Source organism: Zingiber officinale, chromosome 9A (assembly GCF_018446385.1).
Source record: "Zingiber officinale cultivar Zhangliang chromosome 9A, Zo_v1.1, whole genome shotgun sequence".
NCBI lineage: Eukaryota > Viridiplantae > Streptophyta > Magnoliopsida > Zingiberales > Zingiberaceae > Zingiber > Zingiber officinale.
The window spans coordinates 103669583-103689437 of NC_056002.1; the positions used below are offsets into that span (position 1 = coordinate 103669583).

The 19855-nt window shown below is 43.0% G+C and overlaps 1 protein-coding gene and 2 long non-coding RNA genes across 5 annotated transcripts; all 3 read right to left on the reverse strand.

Annotated features, from left to right (window-relative positions):
- Positions 1-6448: 6448 nt before the first annotated feature.
- Positions 6449-8330, reverse strand: LOC122019405 (triose phosphate/phosphate translocator, chloroplastic-like). Its single transcript, XM_042576876.1, has 5 exons — positions 7956-8330; positions 7807-7875; positions 7334-7412; positions 6881-6964; positions 6449-6770 (listed from the first exon to the last, which is right to left on the reverse strand). Exons 1-5 carry the CDS (start codon positions 8328-8330, stop codon positions 6670-6672), a joined length of 708 nt encoding a protein of 235 aa, XP_042432810.1. The 3' UTR covers positions 6449-6669.
- Positions 8331-8374: 44 nt separating this feature from the next.
- On the reverse strand, positions 8375-11646 carry LOC122021001. 3 transcript variants are annotated; one of them, XR_006122407.1, is made up of 3 exons: positions 11062-11541; positions 10666-10973; positions 8375-8425 (listed from the first exon to the last, which is right to left on the reverse strand). It is a non-coding gene; the product is annotated as an uncharacterized LOC122021001 (long non-coding RNA). The 3 variants fall into 3 exon arrangements; XR_006122406.1 differs by lacking the exon at positions 8375-8425 and adding an exon at positions 9059-9352 and having other exon boundaries at positions 11062-11540; XR_006122405.1 differs by lacking the exon at positions 8375-8425 and having other exon boundaries at positions 10619-10973; positions 11062-11646.
- A 1697-nt stretch (positions 11647-13343) lies between these two features.
- On the reverse strand, positions 13344-16500 carry LOC122021920. The gene is made up of 3 exons (XR_006122690.1): positions 16132-16500; positions 15684-16051; positions 13344-15579 (listed from the first exon to the last, which is right to left on the reverse strand). It is a non-coding gene; the product is annotated as an uncharacterized LOC122021920 (long non-coding RNA).
- Positions 16501-19855: the final 3355 nt, after the last annotated feature.

Genomic DNA, 19855 nt, shown 5'->3' on the forward strand with positions numbered 1-19855 from the left:
AGGGGGAAGCTAGGGCTTTGAAAGGGAAAAAAGGCTCGGGTTTGAAGGGGGGGAGGAGGCGGCGGCAGAGGGGGGGAGCACGAAAGGAAGAGAGGGGAAATCTTTGGGAGGTGGCGGTTGGATTGGCACTGCCACCGGCGACAGGCACTCATAGCTGCCTCCTCCTCTCCACTCGCCGACGACGATGCCGTGGAGGATCTGCTGTCTCTAGTGGGCGTACCCGCTGCCGCCTTCTCCCGCAACCGTTGCCGGCTCCAGTAGGTGCCAGCCGCTGCCAATGCCGCCAGCGACCATTGTCGTCGCCCTAGGCCACCTCCAATGGCCGTGGATGTCACCGCCGTCGCCCCCAGCGAGTATCGACGCCTCTCCCATACTGTCGGCAGTGAATGTCTCCGCCGGCCGTGACTTCCGGCGGCGGTCAGCGCCTCCCGCCGGCCGTGTGCCTCCTCCAGAGGCTGCCGTTACCGGCATCTCATGCTGTAGCCACCGCCGCAGCCGTCTTTGGCGGCCAGCACCTCCGGTCTCCCGACCGTCGATTCCGACGGCGGTACAGCCGCTGTCCTCGCCGCGTGCGGCACAGATCTGACCCAGTGCAGTGTTTCCGGACATCGGTTGTGTTTCCGGCCATCGAGCCGTGTGGTGTTTCATTATTCGGATTGTTATCATGCAGTCGGACCGTGCTCCGTCCTGCGGATCTATATCGCTTCCGGCTTCGAGCTACTGGAGCCAGCTACGCGTTTGGTGGACAGTTATCTACTATTCGGGATCACGACGACTCCGTCAGCTCACTGATCCATCCGAGGGCGCCCCCCTGGGCCAGGGTACGTTCTCGTACCTTCTTTGCATTTATTTCAATATTCTATTATTATCCGGATATTTATATATTTGTGGAATTCGCCTCGAGCACCGAGGTACCAGAGGCCGGGGCAACCCGGTCGATGGATACAGGTACAGTTGACCGGAGGAGGACTCCAGACGACTCGGTCAACGTAGCGGATAGATCATCCACCGGGTCATGGGGATGCGGTCAACCTTCCAGACACATCACACCGGCAGGTTCGTTTTCTCAGCTTCCAGAGGGGCTCGATCCCGAAGGCCCCCGAGCCGATCGGCCGGGAGGTTTATAGCCGAGCCAAGGGCTCGAAGCCGAAGGCCCCCGAGCCGATCGGCCGGGAGGTTTATATCCGAGCCAGGGGCTCGATCCCGAAGGCCCCCGAGCCGATCGGCCGGGAGGTTTATAGCCGAGCCAAGGGCTCGAAGCCGAAGGCCCCCGAGCCGATCGGCCGGGAGGTTTATATCCGAGCCAGGGGCTCGATGCCGAAGGCCCCCGAGCCGATCGGCCGGGTGGTTTATACCCGAGTCACAGGCTCGAAGCCGAAGGCCCCCGAGCCGTTCGGCCGGGAGGTTTATATCCGAGCCACGGGCTTGAAGACGAAGGCCCCCGAGCCGTTCGGCCGGGAGGTTTATATCCGAGCCACAGGCTCGAACCCGAAGACCCCGAGCCGTTTGGCCGGGCTGCGTATGGGAGACGAGCTACACGCTTGAAATCTGAGACCTCAACCATTCGGTTAGGTCGAGATTATCGTAAATATCCCCGAGCCGTTCGGCCGAGGAGGGTATCACGAAGACCCCGAGCCGTTCGACCGGGCTGCATGCTATTATGGCTGGATGGGAAACCAAAATCCTGTGCTGTTCAGGACGGCCAGGTACATTTTAGCTGAGTACTACCTCAGGGAGCGAAGGCCTGAGCCGCTCGGCCAGGTACATTTTAGCTGAGTACTACCTCAGGGAGCGAAGGCCTGAGCCGCTCGGCCAGGTACATTTTAGCCGAGACTACCTCGGGGAGGATTATATACGAGCCAAGCGCTCGATGTGAAGGCCCGAGCCGTTCGGCCGGGTATATGGTATCCGAGCCCAGCGCTCGATGTGAAGGCCCGAGCCGTTCGGCCGGGTATATAGTCTCACTTGAAGACCGACGAGCACCGTCGTTAAAAATCGAGAGTCGGACTGGTGACTATAAACCTCCCGGGCGACCGACCAAGAGTCGGGCCGCAGTCGGACCGACGACTATAAACCTCCCGGGCGACCGACCAAGAGTCGGGCCGCAGTCGGACCGGCGACTATAAACCTCCCGGGCGACCGACCAAGAGTCGGGCCGCAGTCGGACCGGCGACTATAAACCTCCCGGGCGACCGACCAAGAGTCGGGCCGCAGTCGGACCGGTGTGAATCCCCCGAGCTGAAGACCTCTGCACGGACCAGCATATCATATATTCTATCTTCCCCGTTCGGGGTCGAGTTATCACCGAAGGCCCTCGAGCCGTTCGGCCGAAAGGTTATCATCCGAGCCAAGCGCTCGAAGCCGAAGGCCTCCGAGCCGCTCGGCCTGGAGGACCAGTATATCGGACCAGTATATCATACATCTATCTCCCCCGTTTGGGGTCGAGTAGCCGTCGCGAGCATCTATCTCCCCCGTTCGGGGTCGAGCAGTCCTCGCGGCCCAGCATCTATTTGACCGATCGACGTCACCACGGTCGCACGAGCGGCATCGTCCGCCCAGCATCTATCTGACCGATCGACGTCACCACGGTCGCACGCGCGGCATCGGCCGCCCGACATCTATTTGACCGATAGGCGTCACCACGGTCGCACGCGCGGTATCGTCCGCCCAACATTTATCCGACCAATCGCCATCATTCCGGTCGCACGCGCGGTATCGTCCGCCCAGCATTTATCAGACCGATCGCCATCATCACGGTCGCACGCGCGGTATCGTCCGCCCGGCATTTATCCGATCGATCGACCTCATTCCAGTCGCACGCGCGGTATCGTCCGCCCAGCATTTATCCGACCGATCGCCATCATTCCGGTCGCACGCGCGGTATCGTCCGCCTAGCATCTATCCATCCGATCGACAGCACTTCGATCGTCCGGTCGGTATTTTCGCGGCTGCGCACTTGGCATTGGTCCAGTTTCCGACTTAGTTTGCTCGGTATCGTGACCATCTCCTGCGATACCATTATTATCGCGACCGCTCGAGGGACATTATATTATTGGTTCAGCGTTTTGGCTTTGACATCGAGAGTGGTTCAATTCTTTGCAATAGACTGTCCAGTCAGTCGGACTCACGCCTCCTTCGACTAGACTTGAAGGGGAGGCTTGTGATCCGGTTGTGTAAGGGGCAGAAAAGGAGATAGGAGAAAGTAGAGGGGCATTTAGGTCTTTTAGGGGGAAGCTAGGGCTTTGAAAGGGAAAAAAGGCTCGGGTTTGAAGGGGGGGAGGAGGCGGCGGCAGAGGGGGGGAGCACGAAAGGAAGAGAGGGGAAATCTTTGGGAGGTGGCGGTTGGATTGGCACTGCCACCGGCGACAGGCACTCATAGTTGCCTCCTCCTCTCCACTCGCCGGCGACGATGCCGTGGAGGATCTGCTGTCTCTAGTGGGCGTACCCGCTGCCGCCTTCTCCCGCAACCGTTGCCGGCTCCAGTAGGTGCCAGCCGCTGCCAATGCCGCCAGCGACCATTGTCGTCGCCCTAGGCCACCTCCAATGGCCGTGGATGTCACCGCCGTCGCCCCTAGCGAGTATCGACGCCTCTCCCATACTGTCGGCAGTGAATGTCTCCGCCGGCCGTGACTTCCGGCGGCGGTCAGCGCCTCCCGCCGGCCGTGTGCCTCCTCCAGAGGCTGCCGTTACCGGCATCTCATGCTGTAGCCACCGCCGCAGCCGTCTTTGGCGGCTAGCACCTCCGGTCTCCCGACCGTCGATTCCGACGGCGGTACAGCCGCTGTCCTCGCCGCGTGCGGCACAGATCTGACCCAGTGCAGTGTTTCCGGACATCGGTTGTGTTTCCGGCCATCGAGCCGTGTGGTGTTTCATTATTCGGATTGTTATCATGCAGTCGGACCGTGCTCCGTCCTGCGGATCTATATCGCTTCCGGCTTCGAGCTACTGGAGCCAGCTACGTGTTTGGTGGACAGTTATCTACTATTCGGGATCACGACGACTCCGTCAGCTCACTGATCCATCCGAGGGCGCCCCCCTGGGCCAGGGTACGTTCTCGTACCTTCTTTGCATTTATTTCAATATTCTATTATTATCCGGATATTTATATATTTGTGGAATTCGCCTCGAGCACCGAGGTACCAGAGGCCGGGACAACCCGGTCGATGGATACAGGTACAGTTGACCGGAGGAGGACTCCAGACGACTCGGTCAACGTAGCGGACAGATCATCCACCGCGTCATGGGGATGCGGTCAACCTTCCAGACACATCACACCGGCAGGTTCGTTTTCTCAGCTTCCAGACAGGATCATTTATTAAATCTAATAAATTTAAATCACAGACAAGAAAGCATCTTCGAAATAGAAGGACTGTCCGATGCTACAATTGCAACGAAGAAGGGCACATCAAAGATGACTGCCCAAAATTGAAGAACAAAGACAAGGAAAAGAATAAGAAGCCAGCTCGACCCGAACATAATCTCAAAGCCACGCGGGACGAGTCGTCATCCTCCGAATTTGAAATCGAACCATACGCCGGACTAGCGCTAACGACAATCCATTAAGTAGAAGATGAGACCAGCTCGGAGATGAACATAGATGAAGGGGGAGGATCATCGGAAGAAAGCAGCGATGAAGAGGGAGCATCAGATCATAAGGTAAGTGAGGCACGTACTCTTTCACCCGAGCATTCTTTTTAGCTCATTAAAGCACTTTAAAAAGATTTAGTAAAATTGAAAAAAGAGAACGTGATTTAAAAAGACAGTTAGATAATTTAAAGGTAGAAAATGATAATTTAAAAATACAAATCGATAATTTAAAAAAGGATGCATGCTTGAAACCAAATAACTTTCAAAAATCAAAACTTAGAATTTATGGAAGGTTAAATTAGTATATTAGACATCACCAAGGTCAACTGAGATGAATTCCCAGAAGATATATACCCTCCAAATTCTTAATTAACCTAGTAGAAGGAATCTATATTGAGTTCCAAAATCTTATTTAGATTAAATATTTTTTTTAATTTAAAGCTTTCAGAAAAAATTAAATGTTTAAATTCTTTAAAAGGCTTTGTCTAGAAGTGGTTGATGATCCAATAACCAAGAAGGTCTAGTGCCTCGCCACAATTTGGAAGCCGATTATAGAATTAAATATTTAATTGACAAATTGATAAGCTTGTGAAATTAATTAAGAAAATATTTTAATTTTTTTTAATTATTTGAAAATCTTCACAAACTTAGTAATTGTTTGGAATTTCTTTTACTTGTTCTATTAACTCAAGTTTTTTTTTTCCTAAAACTTAATTTCAAATTTTTTTACCCTCTTTTTAATGTGATCAAATGGGGAGGAATATGTACAAGTTTAGGGGGAATAGGGGGAATTAGAATTTTATCAAAAATTTGAATTTTTGCTAACTCTATTTTATAAGTCTGAATTTTGATAAATCAGTTTATTTCATACTTAGTGTTGTAATTTCTTTATTGCAAACTTTATACTTAAAATGTTTTATTTGCAAATTCTTTTATTACTACTTATTTATTTTTTTACCCTAACTTGAACTTAGGTTGATGTACATAAAAAAGGGGGAGATTGTTAGACCCCGTGGTTGTTTTGATGTGATCAGCCAAGTTAGGTTATATCCTGTTTGATTTTAATCCCCGTGTCTAAGTGTGCAAGAGCTTAGGAGCACAGGAAGTCGAGCAGAAGACGCAGCTAGCGAAAAGGATGGAATGGGAAGGGAGCCGACAGGCTCGGTGCATCCAAGGGGCGAAAGGGCTGCGGAAGAGTACACCGGTGGACGAGAAGAAAGTACGTGACGTTCGAGTGATGAGAAGCTAGAGCGGAAGCCTGCTAAAGGAGAAGGCCGTAAATTAGATTCGGGTGAGTCCTATTCCGGTGGCCGAAATCACCCAGGAGATCGCAGTAGCAAAGGAGCAAAATGAAGCTGCAAGTGCTGCTGGAGGCGCCTTCAAAGATTGTTGAAGGCGCCTTCGCGCCTTCTGTGGAAGGCGCCTTCCATGGCTGGAAGGCACCTTCGATGAACAGTACGAAGGCACCTTCCAAGGCTATGGAAGGTACCTTTGGCCAGTCAAACTAGCCGTTTGCAGTGGATAAAACTTTATCCACTGCGCCACGCTGGAGGCACCTTCCATGTCCTTTGGAGGCGTCCTCAAACTTCGGATGAGATTTCCTAAGGGTTATAAAAAAATCCCTGGACCTAGGAAATCTATAACAACTACTGTAATCAATTTCCTAGTCTTTTATGAGCTTTTCTTTTTTTTTTCTGTAAGAGGTTTCTCCGCCTATACGAAGGAGAAATTTCTAATGGAACTTTGCAACCACCTTGGATTAACAACCACCTACGTTGTAACCAAGTTAAATCTATTAGCCTCTTTTAATTATATTAGTTGTTCATTTTAGTTTATAATTATTGTGATAGTGCTACTAATCTTAGTTGGAGAAATAGAAAAAAGTTCTTATTTTTGTTTACAGACACTGTGCCCTCTTACCGACCTCGCTGCACCAACACTCAGAATATGCATTTCCAATATGTATACAGAAGATTGCTTGAGGATGCTGACCTATTTTAACTAGTACTCGGGCACACTTAAGCAGCACTTTGATTTATATGTCCAATTGATATAAACATACACTAGCACTAGGGTAGTAAATTACCAATCACAACTGGAGCTAGTAATAACCAGAGCGTCAAATGGTATTTGTTGTCCAAGTATGAACTGGGAAGCTGCTGCATTAAAGAAGGGTTCCAAAGCTGGCGTCAAAACAATTAAATGTCAGAGTACAATTTAGAAGCATTGAACTGGAACAATTCTTGAAACCTAAAAGTTTCAGCACAGTCCAGAAGCCAAAGCTCAAGATTACCTTTGATTGTGTGAGTAAATGAGACTGCAACGGTATCAAATGACACATAGCTAGTGACACGGCCAAGAGCATGGCAGACTGCAACTGGGATGAGCAATATCAAGAGGTTCAAGTCGATGGGCTAAAAGTAAACAAGTTATATCAACTACCATGCCATAGCCTGCTAGGCAAGTTTCACAAGGTGGCAACTGAGTATAAGTTTTCTGAACAGTGTACTAAATATTGATTCATTTGGTTTACTAGACAATGCGTGCTTAAATATGGGTGATCTGAACGGTGTACGTGCCAAAATACCTTATTGCAATTCACGATACAGTTGCACAGTAGGAACACCGTTCCACAGAACACCCACGCAAATTTCACACACAAACAAAAACACAGTATTTGCACCACACTTTTTTCCAAGACCTATCAAACGATCAAATGCAAGCATAAATGGGAGGAGAAACTTACGTTGCGCTTGGGAAGGCCAACGCTCCAGCTCACCAAACAGTACAACAGGCCAACGAGCAAGTGGATCACTGAAACAAAGCTGCATCACCAGAAGCAAGCAGGTCGGTTTGCAGCAAAGTTACAACGTAGGGCCAAATCATATTATAAAAAAATGATAAATACAGTTAGTCTCACTGATTAACATGAGGTGATCGATTCAATTCTATAAAATTTTTTCATCGATTATTAAAATAAATCGGGAAGCACATGATGGACAGCCCAAGAGCCCAATATCATTTGATTGCAGGCCCAATTTAGAAAAAAAGTTCTATAAACTGCGGACGTCTGAGAAAGTAATTGTAAATCATGATGTTGAATATCATGTTCAAGAAATACCTAGAAAAAAAAACTTGAATTATAAGTACACTGGAACAAATAGTAGTCCATCCATTTATTTCAGTTGGAAGTTGGAAAGCTTGGCAGTGAGAACGCACTACCACATGAAGAAGAAGAATCCGGTGACTAAAGCGGGGTACTTGGCAGCGAAGCTCAATTCTGCTTCCCTGTTCGAAATAAAAAAAGTCAAAAAAAAAGGAAAACAAATTAGCGGAAGATTTCGTTAGGATTCGATGAAGCCACGGACGAGAAGGAGGTCACTCGAAGGAATCGCTCCCTTCGGCGGGAGAGGACGAAGCGGAGGCCGCCACTGCCAGTCCGCCACGTGGCGGAGCCGAGACGCCTTCTGCTTGCCCCCGGCGGCTTCGGCGGAGGAAGCGATTCTCTCCGGCGGAGTGGCGCGGTCGAGGTAGAGAAGCACAGTGAAGATCTGGCAGCCCCAGATGAGGTTCCGTTCGTCAGCCACTGATCCGGTGGGCCAGGCGGGGGAGAGGACCGCAAAGGGATCCGCCGCTTCCGCTACTGGAGACACCTGCCGCGGCCATCCTTCTTGTCGAGATCGATGGAGAGGCAGACAACGGAACCACTGAACAAGTGGCAAAAAGCGAAGCACTCTAGCCATTCATCCCATGATGCCAAAGACGAATATGTTCGTCCCAATCAATCCGTCTCAGGCCAACACTCTCGTCATCCATCCCAGCTAGGCCTGCGGGGGAGCTGAGAAGCGAAAACTATTATAGTATTAAAATATTATTTGACGCGTGGGACTTATAGACTATTATATGTATGTATTAATGTACGTATATGCGGATTTGTGTCGGAGGAGTGAGATTTTTTTTTTTGTGGTCTATAATGTAATTATCGAATTGTGGTGATGATTTGATTATAATTAGTTATATATTTTTTTTAAATTTCTTTTTTTATTTAAGTTACAATTTGGATTGAGATGAGTGATTGGAGGTCACTTGGAGGCCGCAGATAGTGGGTCGGTGGCCAGGCTGCTAGATGTCAAGCGAGAAGTAGCCTCTTGTTCATTCTAATTCAAACTATAATTTAGGTGAAAAGATGAATCCAAAAAGAAATTACAACAAATTACAATCGAATCATGACCATAACTTAACCATAATTTCATTATAAATCATCCTCGGCCCATAAAAATAGACCAGAAGTTTCTGTCTTAGTGGACTATATATATATATATATATATCTTGTCATGCTCAGATAGTCTCTGTCAGAAAAAATTTCGGCAACATCTCTCTTGTACGGATAACAATATGAAACTTTACTACAAGCCCTCCAGACCACACAAACATCGACCAACACGACCGGAACAATAATAACAAACATAACTAACAATCCACGCAGTTTATATATTTCAGCCTCTGGCTGACACAACCACACAGTTTATATTTAAATAAGCCCTACTCCACTACTACGACGAAAAACGCATAACACAACAGAGAAATCAACGCAATGGAAAAATAAGTGTAGTAGACCAAAACTCAATGAAAATCCTCGAGTACAATCACAAGTACATAGATCAACAAGTAGATCATCACAAAAATAAGGAACCAAGTCCGTAAGCAGAAAATTGTCGCGACACGAAGTGGGGATTAGCAACATGAATCTCCTAACGGCCTCAAACTGAAATAGATATAATCAACGGGGTGAGTCCAACACTCAGCGGATACCAAGTTGACATGCATAGTAAGAAATAACCAATAGTAACAAATATGTGTACAGTCTCCTAAAGTAATGGAAAATGCAAAACTGTAAGAAAAGGAGAAGTTGTATTCACCAGTACCTCTTATCAGAATAATAAGGTTGTTAGACCGTAAATAACATGTCCCTGTATGCATGTCAATCAGATGCATCTATCCAATATGCAGCAAACACAAGCAATAAATGCAATCATGCATATGATGCATATGACATGGTCACCCCTGACGCCAGTCAGCCATCTTACACACGATGGTGAGACCGAATGGGTAAGACTAAGACAACTATGTACTCTGCCATCATTGCTCCTGATGAGTGATCGAGTGGACAAGATGCTGTCGGAGTACACCTATCCTCCTACCCCAAATCATAAGTGGGGGGAGCTCAATGCTCTCATCTCCCTGAGACAATCCAGAGGAGGGATCCCTGACGTGCTACCACGCTGCGTCACGTTACCCATGAGTGGACCAACAACGCACTGACAGAGTAAACTGCCACACACCCTGACTGATATACCACTAACCCATGAGTGATTGTGTATGCAGATCCATGTAACTGGTGATGAGCTCAATAATAATGGGGCTACCAATTACTCAGCATGCAATCATGCAAGATGGTGCATGACACTAAACATGAAAATCCTGACCATATCTACCTCCATAAAACATGTACCAAAAATAGAAGGATCAAATACGAAGATCTAGGTACACAGGTCAGATATGGTAAATGTCTAGTCCGGTGTATCGTAAGACATAGTTTGTCATTACCTCTATGAGCATATATAGTCAAGCATATATGAATGCAAAACAGGTAAGTAAAAACAAGCATGCAACAGGTAACTAGTAGTAACATACCGATGCAGATATGAACATAATCATTACTACTTATTAAAAACTACTATGCATATCAAATGATAATATCTAAAGATAAGTCAAGGTATCCGCCTCAAAATGGAGATCATCTCCGAAATAGACCCCACGTCGAGACGCCGTCTCAAATCAAAGTCTTGTAATACATGATATACAGATTTAGCTAATCACATATAAGTTAATTAGCTAGATAAAATCCCCGAGAAGCTAACCTAAATCCAAATCCAATTATAAATCCTAATTGGATCATCTAACTCCTCAATCAATTCTAATTAATCCATTCAAATTAGGATTTGCAATAAACATAATCAATCACAACAACTTAACCTAAACCAATACTAAATGTAATAATTTCATAGCACAACTTACCCAAAAATCCGTTCGTGCTGTTGCTCACAACCGGAGCTATAACGGCTGGGTCCAAAGCTGGAACCAAGCAACTACACTCAACCCTCCACTAACATTTACAAAACGATCCCAAATTCAACTAGTTAGGAATTCTAACAATAATTTACCTAAATCCACATTGCTGTTGAAGTTAACAAGGATCTTTACCTAACTCCGTTTGCTCTTGTATCAACCCATTGTCGGAAATTGTAGTTGGGCAAGGGAAAGTTGCTGATCTCCAAATCCAGTTCTCCAATTCAACCCTTTCCTCCTTCTTTGTCGATGAATCCCTGGCGGCAGTCCACACCCATGACAGTAGCGGGCATAAGAGATCATCACAAGAGATCTAAAGATAAGAGGAGGATCATCGTCTTGTACCTACTGCAAGATGTGGATCGACGCTATGACACAGGGGAAGGATGCGCTGAGCACTCTGTGGAAGTGGCTTCAACAATCGGCTAGACAGGAAAGTAGTCGTCGGCGATGCTAAACTAGGGCACGGTTTCAGATTGGAAGAGGGGCAGTGGATCCATTCTAGGGCACGCTCAAGAAGAGCGTGCTGGATCTGCTCCGACGCTAGGGCTGAGAGAAGGCGGCTCTGCCGCTCTGCTCGACGATCGGAGGAAGAAAACAGAAGCAAAAAAGAAGAAGCGGCGACGAGTAGAGGAGGAGAAGGAGACGGGGCCGAGAAGAGGGCTAGGGCACGGAAGCAGGGGAAGAGGATCGGGCTTGGGGAAGAGTAGGAGGCTTCGTCGTCGCGGCAGAAAAAGGGGAAGAGGAGAAGGCGGTTCTGCGCAGAGGGGATCGAGAGGAGGAGATCGGGCACGGTACGACGACGAGGAAAAAGAAAAGAAAATAAAGAAAAAGAAAAACAAAAGAAAAATCAAACTTTTTCTCACTTAAATGGAATATCCTAAACAGGCTTTCCCGTGACCTAATATTTATCCCCGTAACCTAATATTTATCTCCGTAACCTATACCATACGATTTCCAAAAAATTCTCAGAAAATTTCTAAAAATTTCGAAAAATTCAATTAAGGTTATTCCTCTATTTAACCTTATTATTTAATTAATATTTATTACCGTATTTTACATATATATATATATATATATATATATATATATATATATATATATATATATATATATATATATATATATACTTGTCGCAGCATATCCGACTTTTTTTTTCAATTATTTTTTTAAAATTCTAATTAAAAAAATCAATATTTATTTATATAAATTCTTAATACATAAATATATCTCCTAAACACATTACAATACTCCATAAATACTTAAATTTATTTCATTTTTAATTTTTCTTTTTACTAAACATTATAACCCAATTGGGAAGTCTAAACCCTAGGGGTAAAATCTTAAAAAAAAAATAGCTTTGATACTATAACCCAAAGTCTGAACCCTAGAGGTAAAATCTAAAAAAAAAATAGATTTGATACTATAACCCAAAGCTTGAACCCTAAATAGCTTTGATACTATAATCCAAAGCTTGAACCCTAGAGGTAAAATCTAAAAAAAAAAAAACTTTGATACTATAACCTAAAGCCTGAACCCTAAAAATAAAATTTTTAAAAAATATTTTAATTATTATTTTTTAATTCAAAAATTAAAAAAAAATAAAAAAAACACTAAAACCAGAGATATCCTGCACGCGCGCAGTCGCGCACTGTGCGGATGCGCAGAATATCAAATTTCTATATATATATATATATATATATACACGACGGCAGATAATAATTTTGTTTGTCATTTTCTAAATCATTTGATAACTTCGTAGGCATAAACCAACTTCAAATTAATTGTATTAAGATTAAAAATTTTAGAAAATAATAATATCTTAATTTTAGTCTAAATTTTAATACCTAAGTGAAGTCATATTATTTTATAAAGCCAATACAATGATGAAGGCATCGAACAAGATGATAAAACTCACCACAGCAAAACTGGAGGTACAGAGCAGCCATCATTGATCTCACCGAGAAGGAATCCAAGGAAGGAGCACCTTTGACTCCGGTTACAACCCTAACAGATGTGGTTTCCTAATCGGTGGTGAGAGCACCAAGCTCGACAGGGGAGTCTATGAGGTCTCCAGTTTATCGATCCGGTGCATCGAGACTGACATCATTTGCGGAGTCGGAGGCCCTCTTAGAATTTCAAGCAAAAGATGTCACCTATCTGGACCTTCAGCAGACCACTCGGGCCCATTCTCCCCTGCACGAGACCCAACTGGATTCCCAAATCTAGTGATCCGTTCGCTAATTTAACTACCAGACGTGCCAGTCAAGTCGAAGAGCCACCTAATAACGCTTTTTACGTATTGTCTATGTGGTTAAAAAAACGTTAAAAGCACTGTTGTATAAAGTTCGTTTAAAGACAACACTTAAAAAGTATTGTTATTTTGTATAAGGACAACACTTTTGCAATACTTAAAAAAATGTTATCTTTTTTAGCCAAAAAAATATTTTTTTAATAAATAAAAAATGTTATCTTTTTTAAAATATAATTTTTTTTAAACAAAAGATAAATCTATTTACAAAACTATTGTCCATTATATTTACACCACAAATTACTAAATTAAACCCTTATAAATAACACCAACTAAAATATCAAAAAGTACAACTGATTAATTAAAATACCATGAAAGTACAACTGGTCAAACCAAAAATGTGTCATACAATTCAGACTGAAAAATATGTGAACATAATCCACAAACTTTGGATCTATGTTAAGTCTATACAAAAGCAAAAATCATTCTTTGATTGAATCTTTCTGGTAATATTGAATCTTCTCGGAATATATGAGTATCCTTCTTGTAAAAAAAAAAACTCACTTTCAATTTCTTTCCATATTCACTGTGAGGAAGAAAATTATTATATTATAATTGAGATGAAACATCACACATAATTAATACACTAAACTCAATGAACAAATTTAACAAAGACAATAATCTAACAATAGATACCCTAAGAAAATATGGTGGGGTTTCATAACTCATGCTAGTATTACATAGCAGGTAATACAAAAGATTACTACCTATTGACGACTAAGGAGTATTGAACAGTCTTATTCTACCTATCACCATGTTTACCAAATGAGCATCAATTGGATGATTCTAATTACTCAAAGGAGTGATATCTTAACTCACACTAATTGTTTGTGTTGAATATACATGGGAAGAAGGCATTCTTATTTTAACTAGTCACCACTAACTTTGAATAAATCTGTCTATCACCCAATAGTTGTTTTGAGAAACATAATTACATGGACCACTCTCACTTTTAGCAAGTGGCATGCAAGTTCTAAATTGAAATAACAAATTAGCATATTTAGGTTATTGACAAAATATGATGCAACTATTCCAGCTAATGCGGAACATTACAGTTAACTGCACATGCAGTTCAATTTAATGATCAATTATGACCATGTTACAATGCCTTCTAGAGTTCTAGATGCATAGACATATTTACCTAAGATTGCAAGCACTTCACTAATGTCTTTAGATGAAAAGTTCAAACCACTAGATCTGTTGCTGCTCACAACCCATAAAGAGAAAATCTGAAATGTTTTAGTATTTGCATCATACTATAGTTTGAGAAACAAAAATGATAACTTCCTCATGCTAACTCCTTATTTATCGTACATCACAATTAATATTAGGAAGAATTATATTTTGAAGAGTAAGTATTTTTTTCTAAAAGAAAATGACACGTGAACTAATTGTTTTTTACTCTAAAACAATTTCTATTTATTGTGTTCCATGATTTAGGGTAACATTATTTTACATATTTGTCAAAGTTTGCCATATATTCCACATAACATGCTTTGTGTTCTTAGTATGTTTTCTTTCTCTAACCAGATTAAACATTACATGTGTATGCTTCATACTTTTATTAATAGAACAATGTGTTCCGTGCATCACAAGAATGATAACCTTTAAAAAGAATAGATAAATACATATTCATGAAAAATATGCTACCTCAGAGTATGCCATGTCTTGAAAAGCAAAGACACAATAAACAGTGATAATAGAAATCAAGTGCCAATTCCTAATCAAGCTTTGCTTAGCTTCCACCATAGTTTCTTCAGTTTCATCACTAGTTTCTTTTGCCTCGTACCAAATCAATAAAGCCTCTAGATCATCAATTTTTGCATGGTGCATGTGCAAAGTCTCTTGCAAAAGAATGCACCATAAAATACAAAAATATATTGAGCTGCAGGATAAAGTGATCCTCTACTGATACATTCTCAGCAATAAAATGGAATCAGAGATAAGCCAAAAGCACCAATTTCAATAAGATTGATCATCCCCCAATGAAATGAACTTAGTTTGCCATCCTATTAGCTAATTGAAAGGTAAGACATAAGGTTAGGTGACCCCTCCCCCTAGGCTAAGAGAAGCACAAGTAAAACAACAAATTATAATATCAGTCGAGAAATCATTTCTATATTGCAGACGTAGCCAATATGTAGAGTATTTGGATTCATAGTCGATGTTCAACATAATTGTATTCTTAATAGATAAGAAAGTCTCAGAACTCAACGCAGTGTGGACTATTGAGACTTGAGAGGGCTAAGTTGAAAGGTCATAAAGGTTCTTAGCAATTATCTAGTCGGATGAAAATCCCTCCAGTGTAAGTATGTCAAACAGAATGTGGTTCCGACAAGAAATTCTCAAGCTTCATCTTGGTAAGGTAAATGAATCTAGACAACCATTATTTATACTCCTTGATTCTGTGATCTTGATTCATTGATGCCTCATCTTGGATTTATGTATAAGATTTATCCAGAGGTTGGAAGGTACCTGGAGGTGGCTTTTTACTTCGTCCTTGGTGAGATTATCGACGTTCATCAGTTCTATGATATGCTTTGGAGTTGCCACTGAATCATGAACAGCTTGTGATGAGATGGTGGATGTTGTTTGATTGATGCAGAAAGAGGGGGGAAAATGGAGCTTTTGATCATTAATTATCTAAAACTCTTACCTTGAGGACCACTGAGTTGCTGGAGAGCGAGGACGAAGCAGCGATGCAGTTCTGACGACCAGCACCGCCTCGTCTTCCTCGGAGGATGCTGCAACTGCAAGCTAAGGTGTGCGTCGTCGGATGCCGGTGGGGCTCTGTCGGAGTGCTTGGCACCGGAGCCACTGTCGGAGTGTTCGTCGGCCGTTGAAGAGATGGGGAAGGGAACACCTTGACGGTGGGAGAGATAAAAGAGAGAGATCACGCGGTGTCATTGAGGGCTTCGATGCCTCCTTTGAGCTCTTAAACGGAAAGAATCCGGCCGCAAAATGGTCGCATTTTGACTTCGAGCAATCGATCTCCTCCTCCATGCGATCCGGCTTTTCATTTCTCTGTAACCAAAACCAAATTATTTATCTGTTAAAAAAACATCAAATCGGAGAAAATAACGCTCAAGATTCTTCTTTTGTACCTCATCCATGATGCTTTTTCCATCATCGTTGACCTTGTTGTAATGTTGGCGGTAGAATTAGGGCTCCAGAGCTGGGCGGAGCTCATCTAGTGTGTCTTATCCTTGCAATATGCTTCAAGCTTCATCCCATTCCCACCCTCCTCTTCGCGATTGCTTTGAATGGATATGAATTCCTTGAAGTTGTGCCTGAGTTGCTCTCCTGAGCAGCATTCGAGCTCCTTCCGAAGGAGTGGAGGAGGAGGCTAGGTGCGGGCGGCGCGGAGAACGATTTTGGCGGAGATGCATTTTTCATGGAGTTTCGGTGGAGATAGTTTTGAAGGCTAGGGTATGGTGGAATTTTCACTGAGGGGAAGTTTCAGTGGAAGAGGTTAGGTCGCATTTTTGTTAATAGGGTTATAAATAAGTTGAGCGAGTCGAGTTTTCTACTGTTTAAATTTGTTTGATAAGATAACAGATTGAGCCGAGCTTAAAATGAATTAAATTTTTGAAATGAGTGTTCAAATTTGGCTTGGTTTATTTTTTATGAACTTGTTTGAAACTTGACTTGAGCTTAATTTGTTTAGATGTTATCAAGCTCTCAATTCAAGCTTGGCTTGAGCTTGGTTCGAGCTTGGTTTGATCTTGGTTGGTTTAAATGTTATCAAGCTCTTAATTCAAGCTTGTTTGATTGTTTAAAATATTTAATTATTTAATTAATTATTGAGCTTGATAATTTAAATTTATTTTATTTTATTTTATTCTATTGTTTATTTAACATATTGAAAAGAGTTTTATTAATGAATATTGTCCGTGAATATTATTTATGAACATTGTTCATGAACGTTAACGAGCTGAACACATATGCATTCAAACTTATTTATTTAATTTAATTAGCTATTCAAGCTTATTTATTTAATTAATCTTATATATATTAAACGAACATAAACAAGCTCTTACCAAGACGAATACTAAATTTGTTCACAAACGCTTAATTCATTTACAACCTTACTGGTTAAAAAATCATTATTACATATATTAAAAATTGATCCTAAACAACGTTTTTGAAAATATTATCTTTAATTAAAAAAAAAGTTTATTGATTAGGTGAAAAAACGTTATTTTTAAGAAAAAAATATAAAATAAACAACACTTTTTTACTAAAAACGTTATAAAAAAATACTTTTTGAAAAAATGTTATCATTAAATCCCAATTTTCTTTTAGGATGTCCCATACCGAATCGAAAATTTCCCTCATGAGGACAGGTCCTTCGCGTGCTCTTGTGGATCCAATCTTTATAAGTTATTGGGGTGATTTGATAGGTAAAGAGGGTGTCTCAATCACTGTGGAACTATCCCGAGAACCAGTCCAAGAGAAGTACATGTTGGATCTTATATGGTCAAACGACCCTCGCATGTGGGAACACGGAAGAAGCGTCCCGGTGCATGCCCATCTGCACTTTAACAAAGGAACTTCTACTTAAATAGGGCTAAACATGTCTCAATTAATGACTTTTTATTGAACCACGTATATAAGTTTACAAAATATTTATTTCACATAGATAAGTTTCAAAATGACTAAATCATGTATCTATTTTTGGTTTTACCCTTATCAATCGATTGATATTTTGGAACAGTCGAATTGATTTGGTTCTGTATCGAAATGTCAAATTTTTAATCAAATCAGTTGACTGATTTTTGAAATCAGTCGAACTGATTTATTTTTTTATTTTATTTTTGTTTTTTAAATCAAAATTAATTTTAGATCAAATTGGTTGATAGACTAAATGACCTTATATTTATATGAAACTAGTTTCTATGTGTTCGTCTATCTCTCTTGATTATATCCATGCCCTTAAATGTCAATTTGACGTTTGGTACATTAGTCGATTTTACCTAAAATCATCTGATGTACCAAATGATCTCATATTGACATGAAACTAATTCTTATGTGTTCCTCTACCTCTCCTGATTATATCTATGCTCTGAAAATGTCATTTTGACTCAATATATTGAAAGCAATAATTTGTTGAACACAAATATATTTGAAAACTTTAATTCATGTTCAAAAAATTATTGTTCTTAATATATTGGGCCAAATTAAAGTTTGAGGGCATGGATATAATCAGGAGAGGTAGGTGAACATATAAGAACTTGTTTCATGTCAATCCGAGGTCATTTGTGTTAGGATCGATGGTCGCGGCTAGAGAGGGGGGTGTGAATAGCCGACCCCAAATTCGCGTTTCTTTCTACAAATCAAGTTAGCGCAGCGGAAAAATAACAACAGAAACGTAAATGGAGAAATCAAACCTCAAGCACAGCGATGTAACGAGGTTCGGAGATGAAACTCCTACTTCTCGGTGTGTCCGTAAGGTGGACGAAGCCTATCAATCCGTCGGTGGATGAAACCCCGGATAACCGGCTAATATGAACTCCTTCTGGGTGGAGAAACCTCACCACAAACTCTTGCAACAGCAAGATCAGAGTACAAGTACAAGAAGCACAGTAAGATACAAATATAAAGATGAATGTAACAACTCTTGCTTACCTTCTCGTCGTCGACTGAAATCTGTAGATGAAACACCAACTTCACAGAATCACAGCAGCAGCTGAAACCAGTCGAAGAAGTCGAGGAAGCTCACGCGAAGCTTCGGAAGCGAGCTTAACAAAGCTCTAGAACAGCAGAAGCAATAACTTGCAGAAGCAAGAAGAAGATCAAGAAGAAGCAGAAGCTTCGGAGCAGAAGAAGAGTTCTTTTTGTAGAGGCCCTCGACCTCGATATATAACCTGCGAAGAAGAAGACACATAAACTAGCCGTTGTGTCACAACGGCTAGGGCCTGGACCGATCAGGCTCCAACCTGATCGGTCCACACTGTCCCTGATCGGTCTTGGGGACCGATCAGGCTAAGCCTGGATCTATCAGGACATATCCTGATCGGTCCAGGAAGACCCTGATCGGTCCTGGGGACCGATCAGAGCTTCCTCTGATCGGTCCAGGGACCGATCAGCATGCATGTCCCTTCCTTTTTCTCCTGACCGATCAGATAACACTCAGTAGGCTACTGTTTGGTTACTGATCGGTCACCAGACCGATCCAGATACCCAGTGTATCACTGGATCGATCCACTGATCGATCCAGAGCTTGATTTTTGCCCAAACCAAGTCCCAAGCCTTCCAAACGAACATCCGGTCAACCTTGACCTGTTGGTACATCATGCTTAGCATCCGGTCACTCCCTTGACCTGCTAAGATTCCCCACCAAGTGTCCAGTCAATCCCTTTGACCCACTTGGTCTTTCCAGCACCAGATGTCCGATCACCCTTGATCCATCTGGATTTTTCCCTTGCCCGGCTTCACTCACCAGGACTTTCACCTAGCTTCACTCACTAGGACTTTTACCTGGCTTCACTCACCAGGGTTTTCCATCTACCCGGCTTCACTCACCAGGACTTCCAAACTGCCTGGCTTCACTCACCAGAAATTTCCCACTGCCTGGCTTCACTCACCAGGACTTATCCGTCTGCCTGGCTTCACTCACCAGGACTTTCCACATCCGGTCCAGAGAACGAGCTACCGAGCCCTCTTTGACCACAGTTCGGGGAACGAGCTACCGAGCCCTCTCCGACTTCCATCCGGTCCAGAGAACGAGCTCCCGAGCCCTCTCTGACCACAGTCCGGAGAACGAGCTACCGAGCCCTCTCCGACTTCCCATGTGCCAAGCTTCCATACTTGGACTTCTCCGTGCCA